The sequence below is a fragment of the Malaya genurostris genome, chromosome 3, assembly GCF_030247185.1.
Source record: "Malaya genurostris strain Urasoe2022 chromosome 3, Malgen_1.1, whole genome shotgun sequence".
NCBI lineage: Eukaryota > Metazoa > Arthropoda > Insecta > Diptera > Culicidae > Malaya > Malaya genurostris.
Genome location: NC_080572.1, coordinates 218,260,461 through 218,274,898, shown reverse-complemented (window position 1 = coordinate 218,274,898; position 14,438 = coordinate 218,260,461). Strand labels below are relative to the sequence as shown.

General features: G+C 37.9%; 1 protein-coding gene across 2 annotated transcripts; it reads left to right on the top strand.

Annotated features, from left to right (window-relative positions):
- The first annotated feature begins 2,309 nt into the window (after nt 1-2,309).
- LOC131436662 (intraflagellar transport protein 122 homolog) lies at nt 2,310-10,754 on the top strand. 2 transcript variants are annotated; one of them, XM_058605516.1, is made up of 9 exons: nt 2,310-3,355; nt 3,454-3,547; nt 5,828-5,972; nt 6,071-6,301; nt 6,362-6,923; nt 6,986-7,875; nt 7,942-9,042; nt 9,100-9,496; nt 9,561-10,754. In XM_058605516.1, exons 3-9 carry the CDS (start codon nt 5,908-5,910, stop codon nt 9,810-9,812), a joined length of 3,498 nt encoding a protein of 1,165 aa, XP_058461499.1. In that variant the 5' UTR covers nt 2,310-3,355; nt 3,454-3,547; nt 5,828-5,907; the 3' UTR covers nt 9,813-10,754. The 2 variants fall into 2 exon arrangements, with proteins under 2 accessions (XP_058461499.1, XP_058461498.1); XM_058605515.1 differs by having other exon boundaries at nt 4,170-5,972.
- Nucleotides 10,755-14,438: the final 3,684 nt, after the last annotated feature.

Sequence of the window (14,438 nt, the reverse complement as noted above, 5' to 3'; positions counted from 1 at the left end):
ATTTTACTCAAACTACAAGTAACCCCAGTACTTCGAAGACCGAAAAAATACCAATCAAACTATCTCATCAACTGAACTATCAACTGCTACAGCAAAACAACGGGGCGGTGGACGATGAGGCGAATGATGACTAACCAAATTATATGGTTTCTCCCCAAAGAAAATGGGCATCGAATAGACTCAGCAAAAAAAAAAATACATGTAATTTCGTTTATGAATAAATCAAGTACAGTATTGAGTAGTGAATAATAGAACGATTTCGAAACGAGTGAACCAAATGAACAAAAGCCAATACGAGGGAATACCATTTTTGTTGACTTCAAGCAGTGCAAAATTGGACATTCGATACGATAACTTCAAGGTTTGCTTAAGGAGTAAATGCATCTTGATCTAAAACATGTTCTCGTGCTTCACTGCAACAAGACAAACAACGTTGTTTACGTTCAGTTCTGGAGAGTTTGATGCCATTCAATTCGCTAAAGACAATAACAATGTGCACTACGTGCAATATGAAAACATCAAGTACTACATGCCAGAATATGGAAGATAATGCGATAGAAGTGCGTGTGCATGATCTATTCGCATGCGAATAGAATGCCATACCTTCTTATGTGATTTTCGGTCAGGATACAAGGATTCTGTGTGAATCACTTATTATTTAAGACAATCGGATGGTTAGATGTCAATTTTACCAAAAATCTGTTCAATACGGTAAGCCATGTAATGAACTGAACAAGAAGACAACCACATCAAAGGATTGCTTCATTTACACCAATTTAATTTTTTTTAAATTACCCTTACATTCGAAAATAATACATAACACAATATTATTTCAAAAGAAGGAGCCGCACGGAATAAATAGATATCACACCTAGGTGAACGACTTCTACAGATAAAACTGGAGTAAAATGAAGATGTACAAAAACGAAACATGGTTTTCTGTTTATTACTAATAACACCAATGTACTGTGAAGGCAATTCATATCGTGATTAATAGAACTAGCGGATTGTATATTCGATTGTATTGATATTTGTAGATTCGTGGGTGTTTGTGTTCATTTTTCATCTTTTGTGCTAGTGCCGGCGATATTTAGACTGATTGTTGCAGTTTAATACTACAATGATAAACAAAAACAAACAAGTTTGTTTTGCACCGTAGCAACTAGCATAAAGCGTTGCCAGAAACGATCTCCTTCCACATTTTCAAACCATCGCAATGAAAGGGAGATATTGGCTAGGCTTCCTTGTTCATGCTGTGAACCAAACATTGGCAGTTCATTTGTATGGGACTTAGGGGTATTATTATTTGTATTTGGTAGATAGGTCAGAATTAGAACACTCCAGGCTAGCTCTCAAAAACAGACTGAACGAGCTTCGCTCGTTACTTTTATTTCTCTTATTATTTTCAATAGCCATTTTATGACCGTTCTGTCAGTAAGCAGTACTATTCAGATTTATGTTGTTTTTGAACTAATTAATTTATACACAACACATACCACAATCAAGTCTTGGTATATTACTTTTATGTCCAATGATTCGGTGCCCTTGCAGTCCGATAAAGATACGGTCGCTATGTTCTACTAGTTTACTTCAACCGAGATTCCACCGAACGACGTTTGGATTATATGAGCCGATAACAGCACGCATCAGAACATTTTGGATTGTAGAACATCTCTTCGATTTCGGCGAACCTACACATAAATTTATGCAGAAAGTGTTACGTTCCATTATTTTATAACCTGACTACATTATATTCATTAAGACCTTTTATTGTCGGATGAATTAGAGAAAAATAAATAAATAAATAAATATAAATATTCTGAATCAAACAGTTTTTGTAAAGGAAGCGTGTTATGTAATGTAATGCAGTTTCTAATATTATTAATTATCAATACTTACGCTGGGATTGTTGAAAAGGCTCAATACAAAGCCTTATGTGAATGAAATTTCACTTTTTGAAACGCGTACAAACTTTTCTGTTTATTCACGGGTGAAAAATTGCTCTGATTTATAAGAAATAAAACTGAGTTCATTTCAACAATAATCTTTGTTGTATCATTATACAAATAAGTTCATATATAAAATGCGCCATACTTTTTCTCGCCATAGAGGCAAATCAGAATTAAATTAACATAGGTATTACCAACATAATCAACTTAACTTTTGTTGATAAGCAATAATTAGACAATTTATTTCAACAGTGAATTCATCTGGAACACCTATTTTTTTTTCGTTTGGCTAGACCAAAATTTTTATTCACATCAAACAGAGATCATTGCTGATGATGAAGAGATGAATTGGTTTAGCTCAATCATATTCTAGCTTGAAATCAACATAAATCGAATTAATAAATCTACTAACTGTGTTGTTATTTTAAACAAGCTCAATTTCTCTGCGTGTAACATGGTGACTTTATCACTCATTCAAAAAATATATGGAATTTCAAAATAATACTCGTATGGTTTTAAGCCACAAGAATATCGTATGCGAATCATAAGACCGCCTTATGAAGTTACGAAATTTAGAATTCCAATAAAAAGGAACTCATACGAAATTTTTAGGACCATTGTGCGAAATTTCTATGACAAACGTAGCTTCTCTCATTTATTGTGGAATTCATAAGCTGTTCGTATGAAAACTATAATAGTGATAGATGATATGTATATGACATTTTTTATGGGTGATTTTTTATGCATTATAAGATTTGCCTTATGATTTTCACTACTCAATTTACCTGAGTGCCCTATTGTATAGTTGAAAAGCATGTTTTGGACTTAAAAATACAGTAAATTGTGTTGGATTCCGCATGTCTCACAGTTAATCAATTGTTTTTTTTTTTCAGTAAGTTCATTTTCGTTTATTATTTTAAGGGAAAAAGCTAACAATTTTACGTGGATCCAATCAAAAGCGGTGGACGGTTCCGTTCAGTGTATCAATGCTCTCGCACATGTTTTCTGCTCTCACGAATTCATTTGCACCAACATCAAACAAAAATTGCATTCGTATACATATATCGAATCATTCATTCTTCATTTATAGTCGTGTGTGTGCCTTTCTACGCAAGAGACAGAACTAATCGAAGACGGTTTATTTTCATTCAATACGTGTAGTAAAGCAGTTACACATAAATAAATAACAGTATCGATCGTGAAGCGGAGTTGTAATATTTATTTGTCAATGAATAAAATATTGTTTTTGTGGAGCCGATAGTTTGGACCTGCAACTTGTATGAAATGGAGTCGTACCTTTAGATTAGAGCAAACGAGGAAGGATCTGTATTTTCATTGAAGATACGTGCGATCCCGAAATGGGTCGAGAAAATACTCGACCCCAACGAGAAATCTGACGTAGTCAGGTGAGTCGAAGTTAGGGCCATTACGGATCGATAAATCGATTTGCATGGTTCTCTGCAAGATTAGTAATAATTCAATAGTGGGTTTGTTTTATTTTTAGCATACATTCTATATGTTTCCATCCCGAAGGGATTCAGTTGATTGTCGGAGCCGGGCACAAGGTTTTGGTTTACGATCCAAACGATGGAAACATGGTGAGCTCACTGAAAGGTCATAAAGATATTGTTCATTGTGTGTCATATGCCAGGGATGGCAAGAAATTTGCTTCCGGCAGTGCCGATAAGACGGTTATAATTTGGACCAACAGTGCCGGCGGATTTAGACTGATTGTTGCAGTTGAGTGCCGGCGATATTTAGACTGATTGTTGCAGTTTAATACTACAATGATAAACAAAAACAAACAAGTTTGTTTTGCACCGTAGCAACTAGCATAAAGCGTTGCCAGAAACGATCTCCTTCCACATTTTCAAACCATCGCAATGAAAGGGAGATATTGGCTAGGCTTCCTTGTTCATGCTGTGAACCAAACATTGGCAGTTCATTTGTATGGGACTTAGGGGTATTATTATTTGTATTTGGTAGATAGGTCAGAATTAGAACACTCCAGGCTAGCTCTCAAAAACAGACTGAACTTTTATTTCTCTTATTATTTTCATTTCTCTTATTATTTTCAATAGCCATTTTATGACCGTTCTGTCAGTAAGCAGTACTATTTAGATTTATGTTGTTTTTGAACTAATTAATTTATACACAACACATACCACAATCAAGTCTTGGTATATTACTTTTATGTCCAATGATTCGGTGCCCTTGCAGTCCGATAAAGATACGGTCGCTATGTTCTACTAGTTTACTTCAACCGAGATTCCACCGAACGACGTTTGGATTATATGAGCCGATAACAGCACGCATCAGAACATTTTGGATTGTAGAACATCTCTTCGATTTCGGCGAACCTACACATAAATTTATGCAGAAAGTGTTACGTTCCATTATTTTATAACCTGACTACATTATATTCATTAAGACCTTTTATTGTCGGATGAATTAGAGAAAAATAAATAAATAAATAAATATAAATATTCTGAATCAAACAGTTTTTGTAAAGGAAGCGTGTTATGTAATGTAATGCAGTTTCTAATATTATTAATTATCAATACTTACGCTGGGATTGTTGAAAAGGCTCAATACAAAGCCTTATGTGAATGAAATTTCACTTTTTGAAACGCGTACAAACTTTTCTGTTTATTCACGGGTGAAAAATTGCTCTGATTTATAAGAAATAAAACTGAGTTCATTTCAACAATAATCTTTGTTGTATCATTATACAAATAAGTTCATATATAAAATGCGCCATACTTTTTCTCGCCATAGAGGCAAATCAGAATTAAATTAACATAGGTATTACCAACATAATCAACTTAACTTTTGTTGATAAGCAATAATTAGACAATTTATTTCAACAGTGAATTCATCTGGAACACCTATTTTTTTTCGTTTGGCTAGACCAAAATTTTTATTCACATCAAACAGAGATCATTGCTGATGATGAAGAGATGAATTGGTTTAGCTCAATCATATTCTAGCTTGAAATCAACATAAATCGAATTAATAAATCTACTAACTGTGTTGTTATTTTAAACAAGCTCAATTTCTCTGCGTGTAACATGGTGACTTTATCACTCATTCAAAAAATATATGGAATTTCAAAATAATACTCGTATGGTTTTAAGCCACAAGAATATCGTATGCGAATCATAAGACCGCCTTATGAAGTTACGAAATTTAGAATTCCAATAAAAAGGAACTCATACGAAATTTTTAGGACCATTGTGCGAAATTTCTATGACAAACGTAGCTTCTCTCATTTATTGTGGAATTCATAAGCTGTTCGTATGAAAACTATAATAGTGATAGATGATATGTATATGACATTTTTTATGGGTGATTTTTTATGCATTATAAGATTTGCCTTATGATTTTCACTACTCAATTTACCTGAGTGCCCTATTGTATAGTTGAAAAGCATGTTTTGGACTTAAAAATACAGTAAATTGTGTTGGATTCCGCATGTCTCACAGTTAATCAATTGTTTTTTTTTTTCAGTAAGTTCATTTTCGTTTATTATTTTAAGGGAAAAAGCTAACAATTTTACGTGGATCCAATCAAAAGCGGTGGACGGTTCCGTTCAGTGTATCAATGCTCTCGCACATGTTTTCTGCTCTCACGAATTCATTTGCACCAACATCAAACAAAAATTGCATTCGTATACATATATCGAATCATTCATTCTTCATTTATAGTCGTGTGTGTGCCTTTCTACGCAAGAGACAGAACTAATCGAAGACGGTTTATTTTCATTCAATACGTGTAGTAAAGCAGTTACACATAAATAAATAACAGTATCGATCGTGAAGCGGAGTTGTAATATTTATTTGTCAATGAATAAAATATTGTTTTTGTGGAGCCGATAGTTTGGACCTGCAACTTGTATGAAATGGAGTCGTACCTTTAGATTAGAGCAAACGAGGAAGGATCTGTATTTTCATTGAAGATGCGTGCGATCCCGAAATGGGTCGAGAAAATACTCGACCCCAACGAGAAATCTGACGTAGTCAGGTGAGTCGAAGTTAGGGCCATTACGGATCGATAAATCGATTTGCATGGTTCTCTGCAAGATTAGTAATAATTCAATAGTGGGTTTGTTTTATTTTTAGCATACATTCTATATGTTTCCATCCCGAAGGGATTCAGTTGATTGTCGGAGCCGGGCACAAGGTTTTGGTTTACGATCCAAACGATGGAAACATGGTGAGCTCACTGAAAGGTCATAAAGATATTGTTCATTGTGTGTCATATGCCAGGGATGGCAAGAAATTTGCTTCCGGCAGTGCCGATAAGACGGTTATAATTTGGACCAACAAATTGGAAGGTTTACTTAAATATTCGTAAGTATATCAATTCCCTACGGGTACGGTTGAAATTAATTAGACTGCTCACGTTTGTAGTCATGGAGACTCCGTGCAATGCTTGGCATTCAATCCAATATCGCATCATTTGGCTTCGTGTGCCGTGTCTGACTTCTCATTCTGGTCATCGGAACAAAAAGCGGTTCAGAAATACAAAACATCCGCTCGGGTGAATGCATGCGCTTGGACCAACGATGGTCAGTACATTGCCCTTGGAATGGCGAACGGAACGATATCCATACGAAACAAAACCGGCGATGAAAAAATTAAAATCGAACGCCCTGGTGGAGTGAACAGTCCGGTTTTCGGACTGGCATGGAACCCACCAGCTAGCGGTTCCGCGGATATTCTCTGCGTAATCGATTGGAGCCAAACGCTTTCGTTTTACTCGCTTGGTGGACAAGCTATCGGAAAGGAACGCAATTTCAACTTCGATCCGTTATGTTTGAGTTTTTTCCCTGATGGTGAATTTCTGATTATTTCCGGATGTAACAAGGCACTGCAACTTTTTACGCGGGATGGCATTCGGCTTGGTATGCTGGGAGAATTGCACGAATCGTGGATATGGGCTACGGCAGTACATCCTTTGGGGAATTCTATTGTAAGTGGAATCTGGTATGATCCGGTTGTGGTTGCAATGCAATTATAAATTGACTTTTTTAGGTGGTCGGTTGCCAGGATGGAACTCTTGCGTGTTACAATATGGCTTTCAATACCGTTCATGCATTGTACCGGGAACGGTATGCGTTCAGAGAAAACATGTGTGACGTTATTATACAGCATTTGGTGTCGGGTCAGAAAGTTCGCATAAAATGTCGTGATCTGGTTCATAAAATAGCGATTTATAGAAACCGCCTTGCGGTTCAATTACCAGAACGGGTGGTGTTGTATGAGTTGAGTTCGGCAGAGAATCAGCCAATGCATTACAAAGTGAAGGAAAAGATCGCTAAGAAGTTCGATTGCAGTTTATTGGTTGTTTGCGCCCAGCACTTGGTTTTGTGCCAGGAAAAAAAGCTGCAAAGTTTAGACTTCAACGGAGTGCTGCAGCGAGAGTGGCTTATGGATAGCTTTATACGGTACATTAAAGTAACCGGAGGACCGGCGGGTTGTGAAGGTCTTTTGCTGGGACTTAAGAGCGGACAGGTTTGGAGAATTTTTCTGGACAACTCCCTGCCGATTCTGGTAACGACGGTACTTTCGTCCGTTCGGTGTTTGGATCTCAATGCGACCCGCACTAAACTTGCGGTGGTGGATGACTCGGGTAGGTTAGTGGTTCGCGATCTGGTAACCGACAGCTTGCTATATCAAGACTCAAATGTTAACTCGGTCGCGTGGAATACCCACCTGGAGTCGATGCTATGCTATTCGCACACAACTGGAGGCTTAAGCGTTCGTGTGGGATCCCTTCCGCCAAGAAGTCCACAAACGATGCTCGGGGTTGTCGTGGGGCTGTGTGGAGCTACGGCCTTCTGCTTGCGTGGAAATGTAATGAGCAATGTGCCGTTAGCATTGGGAGCCACCATGTGGCAGTACGTCGAAGCTGGCATGTTCGAGTGAGTATTATTATTGAATTTTTTTTAAAGTGATTAATATTGATAAGGAATTTTAATTTTATCCAGAGACGCCTATCAGGTGGCCTGCCTTGGGGTGCCAATCACCGACTGGGAAGGACTGGCGCAAGCTGCTCTCGAGGCAACCAATTATCAAGTGGCACGAGACGCATACGTAAAGGTGCGTAACTTGCCCTGGCTTGAACTGATAAAGGATCTGAAAGAACGACAGAAACGCGGAGAAACATCCAAGGAGATACTGCTGGCCGATACCTGTGCTTTTGCAGGGAAGTTCAAAGAGGCAGCTCGTTTGTATCAGAAGGCTGGAAATAATAGCAAAGGATTGGCGATGTACAGTGACTTACGTATGTTCGATTTGGCGCAAGAGTTTCTGAAGGAAGGCAGTGCGGCTGATAAAAAAGAGCTCATCAGAAGGCGAGCGGAGTGGGCTTACTCGGTTCATGAACCCAGAGCTGCTGCAGAATTGCTACTTTCTGCTGGGGAATCAGAACGGGCTATCGAAATTGTTGCTGATCAAGGGTGGACAGACGTCTTACTAGACATCGGAAGGCGCCTGAATCCATCCGAAAAAGTACCGTTGGAACAGATTGCAACCCACTTGAGACGATTGAAAGCATTACCACTGGCTGCAGAAATATATCGGAAGCTTGGGGAAGAAGAACAAGTCGTACAATTACATGTGGAAGCTCGAGACTGGCCGGAAGCTTTCCGACTAGCTGAACACTTGCCGAAAATCTTGCCTTCGATCCATTATCAGCACGCTCAATGGTTGGCCGAGTCCGATCAGTTCATTTCGGCTCATGAAGCGTACGTTTTAGCCGGCAAACCGAATGAAGCCACAAAACTTTTACGCAATCTCGTAGACTGTGCCGTATCCGAGGAGCGCAATTTGGACGCCGGTTACTATACGTGGCTGAGGGCAAGACAGATCTTAAAATTGCTCGAAAATGATAGTATTTCTGCGGAACCGAAAATTATCGAGTACAAATCTCTACTGAAGCTGGCTTCAATTTATTACGCTTACAATACCATCAATGCTTACTTGAAGGAGCCATTCACAAGCAGTCCTCCGCTTACGTTATTCAATACCAGTCGTTTTGTTGTGAACCAAATCAGTGGAGTTACGCCTCCCAAGGGAATAAGTCTTTTGTAAGTAAACATCCATCGTTTCATTGTCAGTTTCATGAAATCGATCAATCATTTCAGTGCGGTATACTACACTCTTTCGAAGCAAGCCAAAGTGCTTGGAGCTAACAAATTGCATCTTCAAATCAATAACAAACTCTTACTGTTGAAAGCTCCTCCGGGTATTCAAGAGCAAGTAGATATAAACTATATAACCAGCCGTGCCTGTCCGGGAGGATTTAACGATCCGGAAGAATATTTACCAATGTGTTATCGATGCTCGAATTACAGTCCGCATTTGCATGGTAATCGGTGTCCAAACTGTGGTCAGGAGTATGTGTTTTCATACGTTTCGTTCGAGATTCTACCGCTTTCTGAGTTCAGTATCGAGAATGACATAACAGAGCAAGAAGCTGAAAGATTGTTGATGGCACCTCCGAAAACCAACGATGGACAGCCTGACCAGTTCATACATGAAGTAAATGTTTTTGTTTTCCTATTCTAAACCTGAATACTAATACTTACGGATCTTATAACTGCAGGACATGATTGACACCTACTCCACCAGTTTGGATCGTGATGCACTGAGAGCCATCGATCCACGGGAAGTCATCATTATCAAGGGACCGAAACCAATCGTGACAAAATACTACCGGAATCTTTTACCTGAACTGCAGATTACCGTTTGTCCGGAATGTAGTAACGCTTTCCATTCGGAGGACTTTGAACTGCAGGTTCTCCAGAAAGGGCACTGTCCATTCTGTCGGACACCTGAAAGCAATTTAATCAATTAACAACACAATGATACACAATAGGTGTGTGCATTTAAAATTTGTGATCTCATTCCGTCCGATACCACCAGTGGTGTGGTATTTTTATAGTGATAATTATTTATGAAACTAACGCATGGTATTTGAAAATAAATTCATTTTTTTAACAATCACAAGATTACGAATTATATCTCGAATCGATGGGTTGACATATTTATTCATTTTGCGCAACAATTTACTATTATGTACTTGCGGAGAGAACAATCCGATGATCTTATGTCATGATGGATTTTTCTATGAGGTATTCAATGAAAAATCGAGTTTTGCCCTGCAATCACTGTGGAAACCGACTTTTGAACCAAGGGGCGGAGGGCCGAGTGTCATATAGCATTCGATTCAGTTCGTCGAGAACTGAAAATGTCTGCGTATATGTGTCTATGTATGCAACAAAAATATGCACTCAGTTTTCTCGGAGATTGAATCAATTCCATAAGACTCATAGACAGCTATTTAAATTTGTCCGCATCCGATTTTTGGTTCCGGAAACGCTAGGTGAAGTGTGTTTTAAATTACAAACTCGACTTCGGCTATACCTAACGCTCATATCCGTACTGTGTTTTACAGTATTGTACTGTATTTTAGACTCAAATATTGTGCACTGTCTTTACCCTCCAATGTACTGTATTTCAATTTGTACGGTATTTTCCCATTGAAATGTACTGTATTTTTCACATCAAAAAAATAAATACAGAGTTTTACATCTCCAACTCATCGAATTTCGATTTGCTGCAATCCAAAACGTCAGATAGAACAGTGACAACACGTAGCGTATATAAATATATGCAAACAATAAATAGACTGGTCTCTTTCTCTCCTTTTCATTATTCATTCTGGTTCAGAGCGCGTCACGCCAATTTTGCTAAATTTTGTCTATTTTTGAAAAAGAAAAATATCTCCAACAAAAAGTAAGAATACACTAAATCAAAATCATCATCAAAGATATCTGTTTTTAAAAAAAGTGAAATTTTGTGCAATAAACGTTTGATGATGATGATGATGATGATGATGATTATTTCATGTATTTTTTCAGTTCTTTTAACTAAAAATGCCTTGAAAAGGAAAATAAAATAAATTATTGAGATTATGAAAATAAACCATCTGATAATTATTTGCTTTTGTTATTTTATTCACTATTGTTAAATAAAATGCGTACTGCAAAATGTACTATTTTTCCAAAGTCGTTGTACTGTATTTGCTTGGTTTTCACGCAAAATGTACTGTTTTTAGTGAAAATAATATACGAACGTATAGGTATAGCTATCCATTAAATAAACTTATAAGCTCAGAAAACGGATTTCACTCAATTTTCTCAGAGACGGTTGAAAAGATTTTTACAAACTTAGACTCAAACGTAACGTATTTAGCTCTCATAAGTTGCTATTGAATTTTGTGTTTAAAGCGACGATGCAAGAAACTGAATTACTAATTCAAATATTGTTTACAATTTGAAAAGGTTAAGCTAGTTCATTCCCTTGGTATCTTTTAGGCAACACTGCTTTTGACAGATCACGCGAGAATCGTCTCTTGTGTCATTGCGAAATTTGCTCAGTTTGGTCTTTAATTGATACATGAATCGAATCACAACGTCTAACATTTGGCGCTGGCAAGGTAGGAGAAAGATCCACTTTTTTATCGAAAAATTGTGTTCAACGACGAAGCTCATTGCTGGTTGAATGGATACGTCAACAAGCAAAATTGCCGAATTTGAAGTGAAGCTCAGCTAGAGGCATTGTAAGAGCTACCAAGGCATCCCAAAAAAGTCACTGTTTGGTGTGGATTATGGGCCGGTGGCATTCATCGGGCCGTACTTCTTCAAAGGCGACGATGGGCGGAACGTAACTGTGAATGGCGAGTGCTACCGCGTGATGATTGACGTTTTTTTTGGCCGAATTGGAAGAATTGTACATGTTTGGCATGTGGTTTCAACAAGACGGTGCCACATCTCACACGGCACGCGAAAAATGACCAAATTGAGAGCCGCCTTCGGTAAAAAGTTTATCTCACGTTTTAGGCCCGTCAATTGGCCACCTAGGTAGTGTGATTTAACGCCTTTGGACTATTTCTTATGGGGCCATGTTAAAGCTCATGTCTACAAGGATAAACTAGCAACAATTGACGCACTGGAAGCCAATATTGAAGCATTTATTCGTGAAATACCGGTCGTTGGAGAGAGTGTGCCAGAATTGAACCTTGCGCATGGGCCATCTAAAGCGGAACCGGGGCCAACATTTGCATGAAATCATCTTCAAATATTAAATAATATTGATCGTTTTTTCGATTCCAATAAAGATTTTATAAATTTTCTCAAATTTTAGTTTCATTTTTGAAAATCAAATCTCATAGCTCTTAAAAAATCATCCTTTATGTTTATAATAGGTGTATAAATAAGTTCATACCGTTTTCTAACACTTTACGTAACTTGATTTTTATGACCTTTTCTAATATGCGTTGGGAAGCTACTTTCGTTCAATTTCAGAATCAAATTAGTTTTACTATGAAAATGTCGAGTTTTGAGGCGATTTTCTTGCGGGAAGCTCTTCATTATTTTCATATGAAGGAAACAGCTGCCGAAAGTCATCATATTTTTGTGGAAGTGTATGATGAATATGCTCTAGCTGAGCGAACCTGTCGAAAGTGATCTGTACGGTTTAAATTTGGTAATTTTGATTTGGCAGACGAAGAACGAGCTGGAATGCCGCCAAAGTTTGAAAATGAAGAATTGGAGGAGTTACTCGATCAAAATCCATCGCAAATGCAAGAAGAACTTGCAAAATCACTCGGAGTTACTTAGCCAGCCATTTGTAAACTTTTATAATCAATGAAAATGATCCGAAAGGCAGGCAATGGGGTGCCGTATGAACTGAAGCCAAGATACGTCTTCACGTGCGAACAACTACTCCAACGGCACAAAAGAAAAGGTGTCTTGTATCGAGTTATTACTGGCGAAAAAAAGGGGATCCATTGCAATAATTCAGAACGTTGGTGATGATGATACATGGCCGAGGTGTCGATCACCTCGGCCATGTATCATCATCGACGAGCGTTCAGAATATCAGATGCTGCATGGCCTTGCTGCCTAGCGATTGACAATCACCTTACATTTTTGTCAGAAAATCTTCGGACGAATCAGACACTACTATACTTTCACAAAATTAGATTTGAATTAAAAATTGTATGGCCCTATAGCCTGCTATTGAATTTCATTTGGATCCGACTTCCGGTTCCGGAGATACAGTGTAATAAAGGGTGATTTTTTAAGAGCTTGAGAACTTTTTTGAACAATAAAACGCATAAAATTTGCAAAATCTCATCGGTTCTTTATTTTAAACGTTAGATTGGTACATGACATTTACTTTTTGAAGATAATTTCATTTAAATGTTGACCGCGGCTGCGTCTTAGGTGGTCCATTCGGAAAGTCCAATTTTGGGCAACTTTTTCGAGCATTTCGGCCGGAATAGCCCGAATTTCTTCGGAAATGTTGTCTTCCAAAGCTGGAATAGTTACTGGCTTATTTCTGTAGACTTTAGACTTGACGTAGCCCCACAAAAAATAGTCTAAAGGCGTCAAATCGCATGATCTTGGTGGCCAACTTACCGGTCCATTTCTTGAGATGAATTGTTCTCCGAAGTTTTCCCTCAAAATGGCCATAGAATCGCGAGCTGTGTGGCATGTAGCGCCATCTTGTTGAAACCACATGTCAACCAAGTTCAGTTCTTCTATTTTTGGCAACAAAAAGTTTGTTAGCATCGAACGATAGCGATCGCCATTCACTGTAACGTTGCGTCCAACAGCATCTTTGAAAAAATACGGTCCAATGATTCCACCAGCGTACAAACCACACCAAACAGTGCATTTTTCGGGATGCATGGGCAGTTCTTGAACGGCTTCTGGTTGCTCTTCACTCCAAATGCGGCAATTTTGCTTATTTACGTAGCCATTCAACCAGAAATGAGCCTCATCGCTGAACAAAATTTGTCGATAAAAAAGCGGATTTTCCGAATGGACCACCTAAGACGCAGCCGCGATCAACATTTAAATGAAATTATCTTCAAAAAGTAAATGTCATGTACCAATCTAACGTTTAAAATAAAGAACCGATGAGATTTTGCAAATTTTATGCGTTTTATTGTTTAAAAAAGTTCTCAAGCTCTTAAAAAATCACCCTTTATGTGAACATTAGAGAAAAAATGTGCACTCATTTTTTTTCGAAAATGACTAAACCGATTTTCACAAACTAAGATTCAAATGAAAAATCTTATAGTTTCCTAAAAATGACTAGAATATTTTATCCAGATCCGACTTCCGGTTCCGGAATTAAGCGTGATAAGTGGAAAACTACCAATTTCATGAGTATTTTTTCACGAACGATGGTCGAAAACAGGTACAAATCCCATAAAGCTGTCTGATATTTTTTTCTAGTTCGCAGAACTTCTTAGTTTGTGAGCATGTAAACTTAATCCGGCACTACTGGTCACCCCTTTTCCTGTTCCGGAAGCACCGAAAGTAGCAAAGAAAAACTCCAAATGTAGAACTCTCTTCGATTTCTCAGCGACGCTTGCGACCGATTTTCACAAATCTTGGTTCAAATT

What these genes read in the sequence shown, in the direction of transcription:
- LOC131436662 (XM_058605516.1), top strand. Translation starts at nt 5,908, where the DNA reads ATGCGTGCGATCCCGAAATGGGTCGAGAAAATACTCGACCCCAACGAG. An exon ending in GAAGGTTTACTTAAATATTC is followed by an intron (nt 6,302 to 6,361) that starts GTAAGTATATCA and finishes TCACGTTTGTAG; the next exon opens with TCATGGAGACTCCGTGCAAT. An exon ending in GTCGAAGCTGGCATGTTCGA is followed by an intron (nt 7,876 to 7,941) that starts GTGAGTATTATT and finishes AATTTTATCCAG; the next exon opens with AGACGCCTATCAGGTGGCCT.